The sequence below is a fragment of the Cyprinodon variegatus genome, unplaced genomic scaffold (genome assembly GCF_000732505.1).
Source record: "Cyprinodon variegatus isolate N-32 unplaced genomic scaffold, C_variegatus-1.0 Scaffold662, whole genome shotgun sequence".
NCBI lineage: Eukaryota > Metazoa > Chordata > Actinopteri > Cyprinodontiformes > Cyprinodontidae > Cyprinodon > Cyprinodon variegatus.
The window spans coordinates 186078-201495 of NW_015151115.1; the positions used below are offsets into that span (position 1 = coordinate 186078).

A 15418-nucleotide genomic window follows, 5' to 3' on the forward strand; every position below is an offset into this window, starting at 1 on the left:
AGGCTCAAACACAAACCACAAAAACTGATTTAAATTTCATTAGCTAATTTCTCCCACATCTGTAAAAACCAAAGGTTAGTTGTCTAGAACCCGTCTGATGACATGAAGTAGGCCAAAATATCTCAAAAAGCAGCACATTATGCCTCTTTTAAAGAAATTCAGATTTTTCAGATAAGAAACAAAGTTATGGAAATTAATATAAGTGATTATTTTTTTCGGTTCACTGAACCACATAGAGCCTTAATCTAAAACTGGGGAAAACGTGAGCAGGACATGCCTTAAGCTGGCTAGCCAATCAAATTATTCCGATGACTCACTCAGGAGGTCACAAAAGAACAAGAAAACACCTAATCTGTTTTATAGCCTTTGTTGTAAAATTTAAAGGTTGTTAAAGTAACTACAACCAAAAAAAGAAGAGTAAAACAAAAAGAGATAGAAAAGCACTCCGAGAGCAGACCTCCACCGAGAAGCAAATTTTGCCCCATATTGTGATTTAAATGGATAGCTTAAACTCTCACATGATCTGGATCATTACCAAATTATAATGTAATGTTGCTTGGCATGAGGCACACCTTCCTTTGGTAAAATCCTTTCAAAAGTTTATAAATAAGGCACAGCTCATTTCTGCAGCCTCTGGTGTCTGCTCTGCTCTCACCTACTTCATTCACTCTGCTTTCTTATTTGATCAGCAAATCAAGACTTCCACGGAGAAATGGGTAATCTCTCCTGTGTTTTTGTCTTCAATATTTCTGGACTTTCTTTAATCCGATGCTGAAGCTGTCAATAGTCCCTGCTGCAACTCTTTGGATTTGGGAAAACTGCTTTTTTTCTGTCAAATAATATTAAAGAATCCTTTAAAAGATTAATACATCCAGATTATTATCTGGATCATTACCAATATTTGATGGATTGTTCCTTAGACTGAGGTGCATCTTTAGTTAAATAACATAAAAATCTGTTCATAATTTTTAAAGTGATCCTGTACACAAACGGATAAACAAACACAAACTCAACTTAAAACATAACCTCCTTGATAGAGTAAGTAGAGTAAAATTAAATATTATGCATGTTTTCAAAAATATTTTTAAAGTTAGTGCTGGATTAATCTTATTCTGTATCTTAGATGTAAGAATACAGACTATTAAACTTGAAATATAGGAAACTATCATACAAGAAATACCAAAGAGCTAAGTAAAGTCACAGACTTTGTCAGGTTTTATCTCTTAAATGAGAGGTCCCACCTGTCTGAACTGCTCCTCATAGGTCCATTCTCCATGGTCCTGTCCACCCAGGTGGCTGTGTGGAGCGTGGGGAGGCATGATGGCAACGCGGGGCTCCTGTTCGACACTGGGACGGACCTTCAGCAGCTGGGAGTGGGGGTGGAGCTGACGGTGGGGCAGCAGGAGGATGCCCTTTCCTGGAGCCAGAGCGTCGTGGCCTGTCGGCAAGCCTTCCTCTGCCAGGTCATCATCATAGTCTTCTTCCATGTCGCTTTCAAAGTCCCCCTCGTTCCATTTTCTTTTTCTGAACATGCGTTTTGGAAATTAAAAAAGGTTTTAAAAAACTTACACTTCATTAAAAAAAAACAAAATACATTCAGCTACTTACATCTGTTCCTCCTCATCTGAGCCCATCATGTCCTTGTAATGCTCCTCCCCTTCATCGTTGTCATCTTCACGCTCCTCCTCTCCGCCGCTGCTGCGCTTCGACATGGGGCTGTCTGACACTCTTTGCAGCCCGGCCGCCGCAGCTCTCATGGCTGCCAGCGCCGCTATCTGGGCCTGCTCACCCTCGGGGGCGGGGCTCTCCATCGGATCGTCTCCTGTGCGGCCCTGAGCGTGCTGAGAGATGGCCTGCTGCTGTAGCTGCTGCTCCATCAGAAGCTTGGCCCTCTGCTGCCTGTGCAGGTTCTCCATCACGGCCTGCAGCTTCATCTCCGGGGAAAGCAGCACTGTGTTCAGCGGCCTTCCTCCCCCCCGTCTGAGGAGCACCAAGTTAACTTCCAGTCAAGCGTCAAACTCTTATCCCGAACCGAAGAGCAATTCTGAAGTGTGATGTGGCAGAACAGCTCTACGGTGTTCAGTTATGTTAAAATGTGGCTGCTGAAGGGGAAACAGAGGGAGGTAAAACAAGAAATAGGTCTGTAGGAGCTATGAGACATACAGAGGTCTCAGGGGCCTCTTGCTTGTCTCAGAGTTTCTTCTGGGAGTACTGGCGGAAACCAAAGCCGGAGGCAGAGCTGAGCTGTCGAGGCACAAGCAGTGGCACTGAAGGTAGGGGTACAAAGATCCGCAGACAAACTACAGATACCTAAGGGACAAAAAGAAGGGCATAATGTTAAAACTGCTCCACCACTACTTTCTGTTTACATCACTAACCTGAGCTTAGGGGAAAGACCTTTCTCCCAAAGCACTGCCAAAACTGGTAACTGCTCTGAAAACGAGATTTTCATTTCAGAAATAAAACCCCTGCCTCTATCCCACAGCTTGAAGGTGAACAGTTACTATGATTTTACGGGGGATTTGACTCTTATCTAACAAAGAAATCTAAAACCACACTCTTCTTTTGGCAGCGTTTCTTCATACTTGCTCCCTGTTTCGAAACCAACACATTTTATAAACCATTATAGAGACATAGAGTTAATAGGTGACACTGCCAAAAAAAAGTCCAGTACATTTCCAACCTGTTTGATTAATCATTTTTAAATGTTTATATGACCTGTAGCAACCAAGAGAGTAGGGTTTCTTAATGAACTACGATCTTACGACATTGCGACGGAGGAGAACAGGCTTAATTTCACAGAAAAAAAAAAAAGTTTAATTTCCCGGTGACACATACGCAGAGTCCCAGAGATAACATCTGCCATGCTGCGTGCACAGGATTACTCAGAGCAGACAGAGAGGGTGAGAGGCTCACAGAGGACACAATGTTTCAAAAAGAACAAGGGGAAGTGAAATCACAGGAAGAACTGTCATTTTTCTCACCTGCCTGGATTGAATTTAAGATAAGCTTCTGCTTGCAGATACAAAACAGCCCCTCTGTCTGGATAAATATATTCTCATGTTTCCTGAAAGGGCTACAGGTGAAGCACACTCACGTTTAACCCGTGTATTTCCCCCCCTGATTTTTTTTCACATGTGAGTGACACACCGTGGGGAGTTTTTCTGCAACATGTGTAGGAAGATGTAGTTCACCAACATACCTGCTTCAGAAAAGGTCCAAGTATGCAAAACAGTCTCGGCTATAAGCAAAGAGTTACAGATTTTCTAGGAATAAAAAAAAAAAATCCCTATTGCTAAGAGCTTACAGTACAACTAGGCTGCGGCTAGATCTTTTGGCTATAGATAAGGGCTGCACTCAAAAGTCAACAGCAGACGGGGAAATTAGATTTGAGCGCAGCTGCTGGATGTGCAGGAGTACCAGTCATGACTGGAGCTGATGGTGACTGTGTGGCGCCACCTAACCTGTTCAGCCATGCTGCCTCTAAAGGTCTCTGAGCTTCCACTGGATAAAAAAAAAAATCTGTTTGATTTTTATCATTTGAAAAAGGAAAGAGTTTGGCACCAAGACATGGTCACATTTATGGCTGAAACAATTAATCGGATTAATCAGGATTAATTGATTATTTTAATAACCGTAAACTAATTTAGAAATCAATTAATCTTAAACTGTAGTGTAGAGAAAACATGTCTGTAGGCTGACAGAGCAACCCACCTAGAGTAGTCATTATGCAGAGATTGTAAAAAAATGATATAAACATTTTGCTTTTAAGATGAATAAAATGTGTCCGCCAATATGCCCTATCCAGAACTACTCTAGTGGAAGGTTTTAGTTTCACCTGGTTTAGTTTCGTAAAAAATCTTCTTTAAGGAACCTTTGGCTATCAGATTACACTGCAAAAAATTATCATGAAATAAGTAAAAGTGTCTCAAATTAAGTTTATCTACCCTTCATTTGAGTTGGTTAGTTTCCCAATGGAATTAGTATTTTCACTCGTAAAATAAGATATTCAAATAATATGCACTTGAAATAAGATAATGCAAATGTTTTTTTTTTCTCTTTTAAAAATGCAATTATAAAAAAAATAATTTATTTAGTGCAAAATATTTTACAGTATATTAATCGAAAAAATAATCAACGGATTAACCGATTTGCTAAATAATTGTTAGTTGCAGCCCCAGTCACCATCTAAGCCAAGAGGATGGACACGTCTCATCGTGACTCTAGAAGAGCAGCAGAAATTAAACACTTTTTGGGAAAACAAGATGCCAGGGAAAACTCTTAGATCTTCTTTCTTAAAAGCAGCATTTATGGAGGAAAGGCAAGAGTCCTGTATTGTCGAAATAAAATATTAAGTACCGTAGTACATGTAGAGAACACAGTTCTCTGATTAGATGACTACAATAAAACTTTTTTGTTTGCCTTGATACTAAAAGTTATGTGTGGTGTAAACTAACACCTTAAGAAGGCCACCCCCAAAGGGGAACATGGTAGTTGCAGCATTATGCTTTGGGATGATTATCTCTAGCAGGAGCAGATAAAACGGGTTAGAGTTGGCTAAAAAAACCCTAAGAATGGAATGTGGGTTTAACTTTTAGTCTGAAAGAGGTTTCCTTTGACATATCTTATTCTTGCACATGTATACAAGGGTTTTTGTTAAAATCAAAATACCCTAAATTCATCTTGCAGAAGTTTTTTTTATAAGGCAGACATACCGGTAATTTATTAGTGAATATCATTACATTTCATTACATTTGCATTAAAGAACCCCTCCAAAAAGGCTTGTTATTTTGGAGATATCAAACTACTTATCAAGACACAGATATCAAACTACTTGTTGGCCATTTGCCATGACTTTACAATATCATTTTGTTAAATGTCTTTAACCTGAGGAAATACAGAGAGGATATGAAGATAGAAGACAGCTTCCTCTAGGGTTTTGTTTCCACATTTTAAAAGGCATTTTAAAATATGTTTTTCCCTCCATAGAAATGAGGGAAAGACTCTCTCTGTAAAAGCCCTCCATCCAGACTAAACTGGACAAGCCTGCTTCTAAATACAAACTAACGTAAGTCAGAATAATAAATTGGACACAATTCTTGTGCAAAGCTGTTGGACACATAACCCTAAAAGATTGTTCTACGCTTTTTAATGTGCTATTTATAAAATTAATCTAAGCATTTATCTCCTACCTTTACATTCTAACTGTGCACTCTTTTTCTAATAAAAACTTTTGTGACTTTAATGGAAAGTTTAAGTTAAAACAGTTTTTCCCCCCTTTTTTTGAGAGCTGATGCAAGCATTTCTTACAGCTGACCACATTCATGACAGGCCTTGAATAAAACACACTAAGAGTCAGCAGAGCGTCAAGGTAATACCAGTCTTCAAAGTGCCACCACATTAAACCATGCTGAGCTTACCTAAAAAACTGACCAACACAGCACTCTTTGCACACAATAAACCCCATCATTACAATGAGGGTATTATTTTGTCTCTAGAGGGGAGGGGCTTTATTCCCCTAGTATGCAGTTTCCTGGAGATACTCGGAAAATTTCACTACATTTTAACAGCCGTGGCGATGTAATTACAGGTAGGCATTTTAAAGAACACCAGAGATGGATAAACAGCTTCAAATCCAAGGTCTCCTATCTCCTATTTCAGAGGCTCTATGCATCCATTCGCAGGAAAATCAACTATTTTTCATATCTTGTGTTTACACAGGCGTGAATACATAATGAAACACGAGTCAACACCTCAAACATCCTGCTGCTCTCACTAAACACTCACCTGTTTGATGAAAATGGAAAATAAATGATAGTGTAACATCACACTAGCCTGAACCAACTGACAGATCAACTCATGTATATGTTTACACAGTATCACTGATCTTGTGTTTTATAAGGAATTGAGCCTATCACAAGTGACAAACCACACTAGCACGCATCAATACTGAATTCTTCTTCCTTTATAGTAAAAAGTGATCATATTTTAACAGAAGTTAGGCAACTTAGCACAGAAAATGCTGCAAACGTCACAAAATGTAAGTGACTCCCAACATAGCGCCGGCTAAATCAAACTGCTGGGATTCTTCGCAATCATTTAGAAACAGTCCTGACGTACCTGAAGCTTCCCCCTCATTCGGCTCTACTCCTCAAAAGCAGATACTGAAGATGGCTCCTTTAGCCAACAAAGACCTCAGAGACATTGCATTAACTTATGTGGTCATATTATAGACGTCTGTCTGACCCAGTTGAGCAACAAACAATAGCTGCTTAAAGGAGAAACCCCTCAGGCGGCCCAATACTATAGTCATATATGTTAGAGGAATGTTGCGCAAGGAAAGAAGAGCTGTGAAACCTGTATGTTTCACCAGAGAGTGAGGGAAGTGACAACTGACAAAGAAAATGCCGGGAGCCAGTCGACAGATGCTCAATTTTGATTTACTGGATTCTTTCACGGGCGGCGGAGTCGCATCGAAGATCAGCAGTTGTCAAGACGAAGAATAACACCAGTGTAAGAGGGATTAAAGCGTGTCACCTGACTGGATCTAGTGCGACTAGAACAACTGTGTGGGCACTTTAGCTACAAAATCAAGTGAGATGTTGGCCTAAATGAAGACACCAATAATTAATGCTAACTATCTGATCGGCTTTGCATAGCGAGGAAAAGGAGTAGAACGATGCTCAGAACCATCTGTATATACATTGCTCATCTCTTGAATTAGTCACTCTCAGGCGATCTGTCATGCAATCCTTTTTTGTGCCAATTGCAGTGCTGCCTCTTAAACCCTCTCCCCCTCCATGTTTCATGTATGTGAATTCAAAGACAGAAGTGATTACAATAAAGCTGTTGTGTTGAGCCTTCTCCGGTGCAGGGGGAAGCAGAAGTGGTCTCTTTGTTTCATGCCACTGCTCATCACAAGCATCATGATTTCCTACATGCAAGATGGTGCAAATTCCATTGCGCCACCACACACGTTCTGCAAGCTTCCTGAATTCATGTTCAGATGCTGCTTAAATACTCTTTTTACGAGACTGACCGGAAGGTTGATGCAGTCGATCATTTAGACTTGGAGAAGGATTCAAATCTTATTTATCTCAAACAGAACAATAAGTAAGGATCTGACAGACTGACACACCATCAAATGATTCGTCATGAGACAGATTTACTTAGTAAAGACGGCTTAATGCACAGACTCTGCATTTTTACTTAAACATAATTGGCTTCTTCCCCTTTCCTCTGGCAAAGTGGTAGCGTGAGAAGCCTAATGTGGGTTTCCTTCATATAAACTAGATGAACATTCCAGTTGCTTGTGAAAAACCGGCCCTGCCAACCAGAATGCATGTTTTTAAATATGCACACAACGCTCTGCAACATTTTCTGTTGCCTTAAATGCATTGCCATTTTTTTTTTCTTTTTCCAAGATTCATTCAACTCCATGTTTTAAACAGAGGTCCACTTGTTTATTCTTTGGCCATAAACCAGGTAATGATTAGCAAGAGGATTTGGGGGTGTTACTATTGGATAACAGAGCATATCAACTTTTGACACATGATTTATTTGGCAGCTAAATGGTGGAAAGTTTTCAGTGGTATATCTAACTCTTGCACATATCTAGCCAGGTTTTGGCTAAAACGATAAGGCTTTTAATAAGCCTATCTTGTCAAGAACACAACTAAAAAGCAGATGATAAGTAATGAGTACATTACTTAAACTTCAAATTTGAACAAAAACACACACAAAAAACACCCTCAGAATATTTTACGTAGTACTTACAGAAAACACTTAATACTACTCTGTGTCCCTTTTTTATAATTATAAAACGCAGTTAAATTACTTCTTTAATCTGAGAAAATAGAGAGGATGTGAAGATAGAAGACAACTTCCTTCATGGTTTTGTTTCCACTTTTGTAAAGGCGATCTGCAGAGAAGACTCAGTCTGTTAAAGTCCTCCATCCAGACTAAACTGGTCAAGTCTGCCTCCAAATGCAAACTTAACCTTTTTTTTTTTTTTTGACAAAAAAAACCCCACAACGAATTGAACTTTTGGTCTCAGTCTTTCATGTGCACATTTTCCCTGCCACTTAAATACTAAGGCTATAACATTGATAAAACACAAACAATAAAATAAAAAAAGAAAATGTTGCTAAATTATCAGCAGATTAAAATATATGCTTTACCAAACCATCATAACCTGCAATAAAAATACCCCAGTATCACAGTATATGAACAAAAAGGTCAAAATTTGTGTTAATTTAAAGCAGAAATAAAATGTTTAACCTGCAGCTCCGGCTTGTACATTTTAAATTATTATCCCTACGATCTATTATATAATTCTGATATGCTTAATAGAGAGAATATTACATTTGCAGGGATTTAAAGACTCATAAATATCAACTGGTTATTTGGTCATTATTTGTATCTGATATGATTAAGCCTCCAATATATTATTTAATGAATATGTTGTTTATAATTGTTTTATTATAGTTTTATATTATAATTTTGCTGTTGGGTGTAAAAAAAAACATGCATTTTCAACAAGTTTAGCTGAATATCTATAATGCTGATAATAGGTGTGAGTAAAGCTCATTTTTCTCACTTTTTTCCTTTTGCCATCAAGATGTTTCCACCATTTTCTATTCGCTTTGGCATTTCAGACACTAAATAATTCTGTATAATGGGTAAAGGCACCAAAGGCAGTGAGACCCCATCCAACTGTCTGAAAACTTCATTGATAAACAGATAATAGACACATAAGCCTTGAAATATAAGTTTCTACTACATTTTACAATGAGGAATTCTTTCCCAAAATCAATTATGAGCTAATATTTCAATTGAGACTGTCTGTGTTTTCAAAGTGGTTTAAAGTGGCTTGGTTTTCATTGCAGTTATTTCAATTAGAGTAAAAGCTGGTACTCCTCAAGTTTCAACACAGAGACCGTCTGATTGAGGAACACAGGAAACACATAAAGGAAAACCTTAAGTGGAAGTTTCATCTAGACAGCCACAACACATCCATAAACACATATTGTTTTAAGGAAGAATAGATCAAACTGGCAGAATAGACAGAACAGATTCCTGGACTTCAGCCTCTAATGATGATGGAAAAGTAGTGATTTAAGGTTGAGATAGCAGGACGCTGCGCGTTCTGTTGATGTAGATTAATAATAAAAAACTGATAATAAGCTAGCACTAGATAGCCAAAGGTTTTTGAAACCATGTTTTTGATTACCTTCCTCGAAGCACTGGATGACCACAGACATGTTTTTTTTTTACAGCTTTATTTAGTCCAGAAAAATATTTGAAAGCAGGACTTTCTGACGACCTGGTGTCTTGTCCATCATAGACTAAAGTCAGATAATAAATGAAAGTTGTCTTTGGTAATTCTATCGTCCCAATTTCTCATCGATATTTTATTTTCCCTTTATCTGAATCTTTACAAGCATTAAAGCACATGATTAGTGGAACAGAAATGTTTGAAGGAAGGAAATCCTCTCCTTTTATAAGCTGGATACACAAAGACAAGGTTAACCAACAGATACATGCAATGAGATTACATTAAATCTGCTACACAAATTTGACTAAAGCAAGCTCACGCTTTCTCATTTGACCTCTAACAGCCTACTGGTACACAGTGGTGTTGAAGACATCTACTTAATTAAAAGAACTAAGATCGTCTTCCAGTTTGCCCTGAATCCCAATCAGTTTAAGAAGTTGTCAGATCTTGTTGTTAGGAAACAAAAAAGAGCAATACCTCAAATACAACAGTGCATTAAGACCTTTAAAGCATAGTTAAGCCCTAATTGGCTAAAGGGAGACCAACTGTTGGAGGTGGCAGTGGGAATCCCTGTTAGGGCAGGTCATTGCCACCAACAGAGAAGGACAATTAGGTCAGTTGGCTCTGATCAATGGTGGAGGGGAACCAACGATTAATTTATGGGCAAAATAGTAATATATATATATATATAAAAATAAATATAAAAAGGTTTAAATGTGAAGAAAGACCTACACCTAATATTTATGTTATTTAGTAGAAAAGAGATGGAATACAGTTTCATTCTTGTATTGAAATGTAAATATTAGTTAATTTTCTACTAGTTACAGAATGTCCTTTGTAGGGGCCCGTCTTAGATTATCGAGTCCTGGGTCCATGCAAGGCTGTCAGCTGGCCTGGGCAGGTGGAGACGGAGATAGAACTGGCACAGAAACTGAAACAGTTGGCTGAATCAAGGATAAAGTATAAACGACAAGAGCTAATAGGTTAATCCTCTTTTATTTTCTGAACCCACATTTGAGAAGTGGAAGATTGCAAGGTCTGAGCAAATAGGGCAGAGTGATAAGAACGAGAGCTAAGGGTCTAATTCCAATGAGATAAAGAGACACACATGCTCTCACATATAGGTATATATATATATATGTATAAAAACGGCCGCATGCTTTATGAACATACAGACGTCAGAATCCTCGGTGCTTTGAATGCAGCCTGTTTTCTTGACACTGATATTTCCACATGCTTGTTACATGAGTAATAAAGAATTGAAGATGGGAAAGAGAACATTCATTGCTGTAGTTATATTGTTTTCATTGCAGCTATGTATCTTGCATTCCAACTGCTGCAGAAAAAGAAACAACTTTATTTCCTTTTATGTATGGAGAGAACAAGCCATCTGATTGCCTGATCCAGCCATGCGGTCTGAGAGGCAGGGTGAGGTCTGGGTGAGACCTGAAACTGGGTATTAAAATGAAACGTCTGTTCTGCTTGACTGAAAATCACAGAGTCAGATTCTTAAAGTGGTAGTCCACTCCTCAGCTCTGTGTGTGGCACTCAGGGCTTCGCTGGCGCCTTGGCTGTTCACCAAATGTAAATCATAGTAATGTTTTTTTTTTCCCCCTGGATTTAGGATGCTTCATTGTGAAATTCTGTGGGCGGTTCTTCTTCTGCCATTCATTGTCTTTTAAAGTTGTCCAAATGACTGACTTGTGCATTTCAAAATCCTTTCATTATTGGTAACACTACAAAACTTCCACGGAATTAAATCAGTTTCTATCAATTAAGTAAAACAGGTTCTGCATAGAAATAGGACATACAGCTGAGACCAGATAGTTTTATGCACTGTTTAATAAAAGGAGTCTCTTTTTGTCGCATATTCAGACATGAAATAAAACCAAGTTTGTCCTGATTTTTTGTCAAATAGAATAACTAGAATTGCATTAAATTGTTAAAAATACTGAGGGACAGAATATCTTTGAATATCATATTTGATCAGATATAGAAGTTTTTATACCTTCTATTAGTATTTATTTGCTAGGATTACCCTTTGAAATGCACCATTTAGGTCAAAATTATGAATGTCTCTGAACATGTTCCTGATATTTTTGCTGGATTTTTTTCCTCCTGACAGAACTGTTGGAGCTGAGTTTGCAGGCTGCATTGCTCACAGATCGTTTTAGTTTTAGTTCTACCAACAAAATGCGTGTGTGCCTGGATTTTTTTCATATTTATCCCTTCAAATCTTGTGAAAAACCTACCAATTACTTTTTTAAGACAACACAGTACCCTTTTCTTTACAAAATAATAGCTCATGATGAACAACCAGCATGGCCAGGTTGGGTTATAAGGTCCCGATCTCACTATAAAACATAGAAATTGAAGTAAAATACCTTTATCTGGTGGCTTTTATTCATAACAAAAAAGGTATTAATAAATTTCTCTCTAAAACTAGGAAATTAAATATTATGGTTACAGTTTTAGCCATACACTTTGATATACCTTAACAGGTGTGAGTAATAGCACTCTTTAAATTTCCATATGGGGGTAAAAACACATCTGTGGCTTTATTCTGCCAGTTGACTGGGAGTATACAGAAACAGGTTGGGGAGGAGGAGCAGCTAAATGCTGTCCATATATAATCTATATTATATTTCATAATTTAATTGAAATACATTTTGTTTATGTAGTTTTTGGTGAAAGTAAAAAAAAAGAAGTTTATTCACCATCAAAAGTGTGAAGATGAAATTCAAAATTTATATTTTGTTATAATTTTCCTTTTCCTTATTCTATTTTTTATTTAATTATCCGTGTATTTTTTACTTAATGGGAAGTAAAACTATCCTAAAGGTTTATCAGAAGCACACAGACACTCTGATTTTGGTATAAGGCATTATAAATGTAGGTCATGGTACTTTTTTAAAGCAACAATTTAACAGGTTATATTCCATGATTTTTATGGCGATACACAGCAGTTGGTGCATATCAATGCCCTTCTAAAAACTGGCCTATTTAACTTGAGAGGGTCAGATCTTTCTCTGAATGAGTCATGTGACCCAGAAGGCTGCTTTACGGCAGTCTGAGCTCTCCAAAACAGATACAAATCTTACCTGAGCAGAAATATTTTTGGTGCTCCAAAGTGGTCTGCTGTCAGATTTTTGCAACAGAGCAATATTGCAATTTGCTTCCAGAGGGGCTAAACTCAGAAATTGGCCTCCTGAAGGTTATGCAGTGCTGCTTTAAAGAAATTTGTAAAATCTTAAAAACTGGATTGAGCTTTCTTTGATTATATGTTACACAAAAAAGCACAATTTTCATTTGTTGCAGCTCTGATGGGGTTTTTTCCCTTTTGCAACTTTTCAAAAACCTCAATCTAAACATAGACAAAGAAAGTAGCCATAATCATCGCCCTTTACTAACTATAAATACTTTTTTTTTTCATTGTGGAGAGTTTAATTTGGAGGTTTAAACCTGTGGGCATTAACGATTAGGAGCAAAAGAAAACCTTTATCATCTATTCCTTCATATATTTAATTTAAAAAAAAAGGCCAAAGAGCATAACAGCAAAGGTCTCTCAGCAGTGCTGGTCTTGATTATGCATCCCTCTCTCACATTCCTTGCAGTATTACCAAGTAAGGTAGTAACACAGGCTCCATTGAGCCCCAGTGCACCAACAACAAGATCATTGAGGAAGTGTCGCACAGGCTGGTCACGCACTTTCCACTGACCTCTTCCAGCCAGGCGAGGCAATACAGCAAACCAAATCTGATTAGCCCCAGCCATGCTGTAAATTAAGGGGGCATAAAACAAAAATAATCCAGCGATTCACATCTTAGCAGCTATATATCAAGCAGCCAGCTCATACTGCCTGAACTAGGGCGACCAAACCTCATTTGTTCTCCTGCTGCTGACCACATTAATGAGCCAATGTGCTCCAAATCTGCAACAGTAAATATACAGAGCAGCAAATTTAAGGGTCTTCATTTTTTTATTTCGCTTGGAAAAAATAGCTGGAACCTGTAATCCCATTTAGAGAGCTTCACTCTGAGTAAGAGGTTAAAATTACATTCAAACCAGCAAGTCTAAGCAGCACTAAGCCCTGAACTGTCCATAATTAAAGGTTTGGGGATAAAGGCATTACATGTCATCTTTGACAGAGAAAAACTGAAACCAACAGCTTGAGTAAACAGGAAACTAACCAAAAACAGAATCTATGATGCTCTTCAACTTTGTCCTGTCTATACAGGAGTACTTCTTCCACCCACAGGAAAAGGCCTCAGCTTCATTAGAAGAGAAAATATCTTCTGAGTCAGCTGAAACATAGACTATTATGTTTGCCAGCTCACTGGTGGATTTTGACCTTGCCATGTTACAAATGCACCTACAGCTGCGGTATGGAGATATAGGTGCAGTGGGAGCAAAGATATGTCTTGTGTGATGGCAGCTCTAAGGGAGACCAATGCAGTCGCCAGGACAAACCAACCGGATCTGAAGTCAAGCTCAGCTCAGTTTGAGCAGTTAAAACTTCACAGCTGACTATGAAATATTGTCCCCTTTTCACTTTGAGTAAAAGGATAAAAAAAAACAAAAACACCTTAAGCACTTCTGTTTTTTTCCTGTCAAACGTGTTTGAGATAAAGACAGATCCAATATCAGGGTGAGACAACGTGAGTCAATAGAAACCGTCTTCAAATGTTAATTAAACGTATTAGGACACCAAGATTGTAATATGTGATAAAGCAATTACCCCTAAATTAAAAACATAGCTGTGCTGAACTTGGCAGCATTAACTGCTCTCAGGTGTCTGTAATAACGGGCAATGAGTCATTTACATCTCTGTGGGGTTTTTTTTTTATGACCCACTCGTCTGTACAGAACCATTTTAATTTAGTGAAATTAGAGGTTTTGCGACATGAATGATCCGTTTAAGCAGATACGACAGAACCTCAAACGGAATTAAGACCTGATTTTGACTAAGCCACTTCAAAAAATGTGATTGTTTGTTTATTTGGAGCCACTAAGATCAGTACTTAGTGGTGTGCTTTGCTGCATAATTCAAGCATGATTGAGCTACATTTGTATTTCCAGACCATCACCATAACTGTAGTTTTTGGACCGTACCGTGTTTGCCCATGCTCCATTCAGTCTTACTGCCGTGGAAATGTCTTAGTGGGCCTACAGAGTGATAGATGCCAATGGGTTTAGACGTTGTAAGCTTTTGTTCCCCAGTAAAAAGACACCCATACACCTCTCATTACGGATTACTTTGTCCTTCTAAATGATATATGCTGATAGGCCAAAATCAGGGGCCATGTTTACTGACATGAGCTCAGCTTGTCCTGCATGTCCTGGGGTTCCCTAATAACAGGATTAGGGAACTTCAGGACATGCACGACAAGCTGAGCTCATGTTGGGATTCCAGAGCAGGCTGTTCACATCCATGCAGTGCTTTGAATAAAAGCAAAGCTGCTGGGCACCGTTCTCAGTGTTACTATCTGATCAGAAGGTGCTGAGCAACATATTTCTCAGATCAGACAGATTCTGCAGATCATGTGATGAGTCTATTCACATGATCTTCAGAATCCATGAACTCCTGTTGCTTCCGTAGCCTCTCTCTCACTTTGCAACTCATCCCCACCCAATCCTGCTTACCCCTAACAGATCATAGCGGTTACCAATCCGTGGATGAATCATCCGATTATGACCAGAGGTGTCATATTGGTGGGATGATTCAACCCCCGTTTCTGATTATATTTAGATCAGTCCGTATTGAAACAGTTTAAGGGATTTATGCTTTTTGTTTTAGCCTGCCTCATGTTTGTTAGACTGGTTCTACCTAATGCCTTGGCGTGGATAGATGTTTACTTTATTATTATAGCTAAGCTCATCTTTCGCAGTAATAATCTTTCTCAGTAAAAATTCCACAGTAATAGGAGAGCAAAAACAAAAACAAAACAAACCATCGGAGTCTGATTATACTGGATTGGGGCTGCAACTAACAACTATTTTGCTGTTTGATTAACCCATCGATTATTTAATTAATTAATCAATTAATAATCAGATAGCCAAAGATTTCTTAAAAGAAGATTATTTACAAAATCAGACCAAGTAAAACTAAAACTTTTCCACATGAGAAGGTCTGGATAGAGC

At 38.2% G+C, this 15418-nt stretch overlaps 1 protein-coding gene across 2 annotated transcripts in view; it reads right to left on the reverse strand.

Annotated features, from left to right (window-relative positions):
- Positions 1 to 15418, reverse strand: part of arid3a (AT-rich interaction domain 3A) — a 56668-nt gene that overhangs the window by 33531 nt on the left and 7719 nt on the right. For both annotated transcript variants that reach the window (XM_015393915.1, XM_015393914.1), the window contains exons 2-3: positions 1609 to 2310; positions 1242 to 1524 (exon numbers count right to left, since the gene is read on the reverse strand). In XM_015393915.1, the coding sequence (XP_015249401.1) occupies positions 1242 to 1524; positions 1609 to 1934 (609 nt within the window). In that variant the 5' untranslated portion in view covers positions 1935 to 2310. The remainder of the gene's footprint in view (positions 1 to 1241; positions 1525 to 1608; positions 2311 to 15418) is intronic.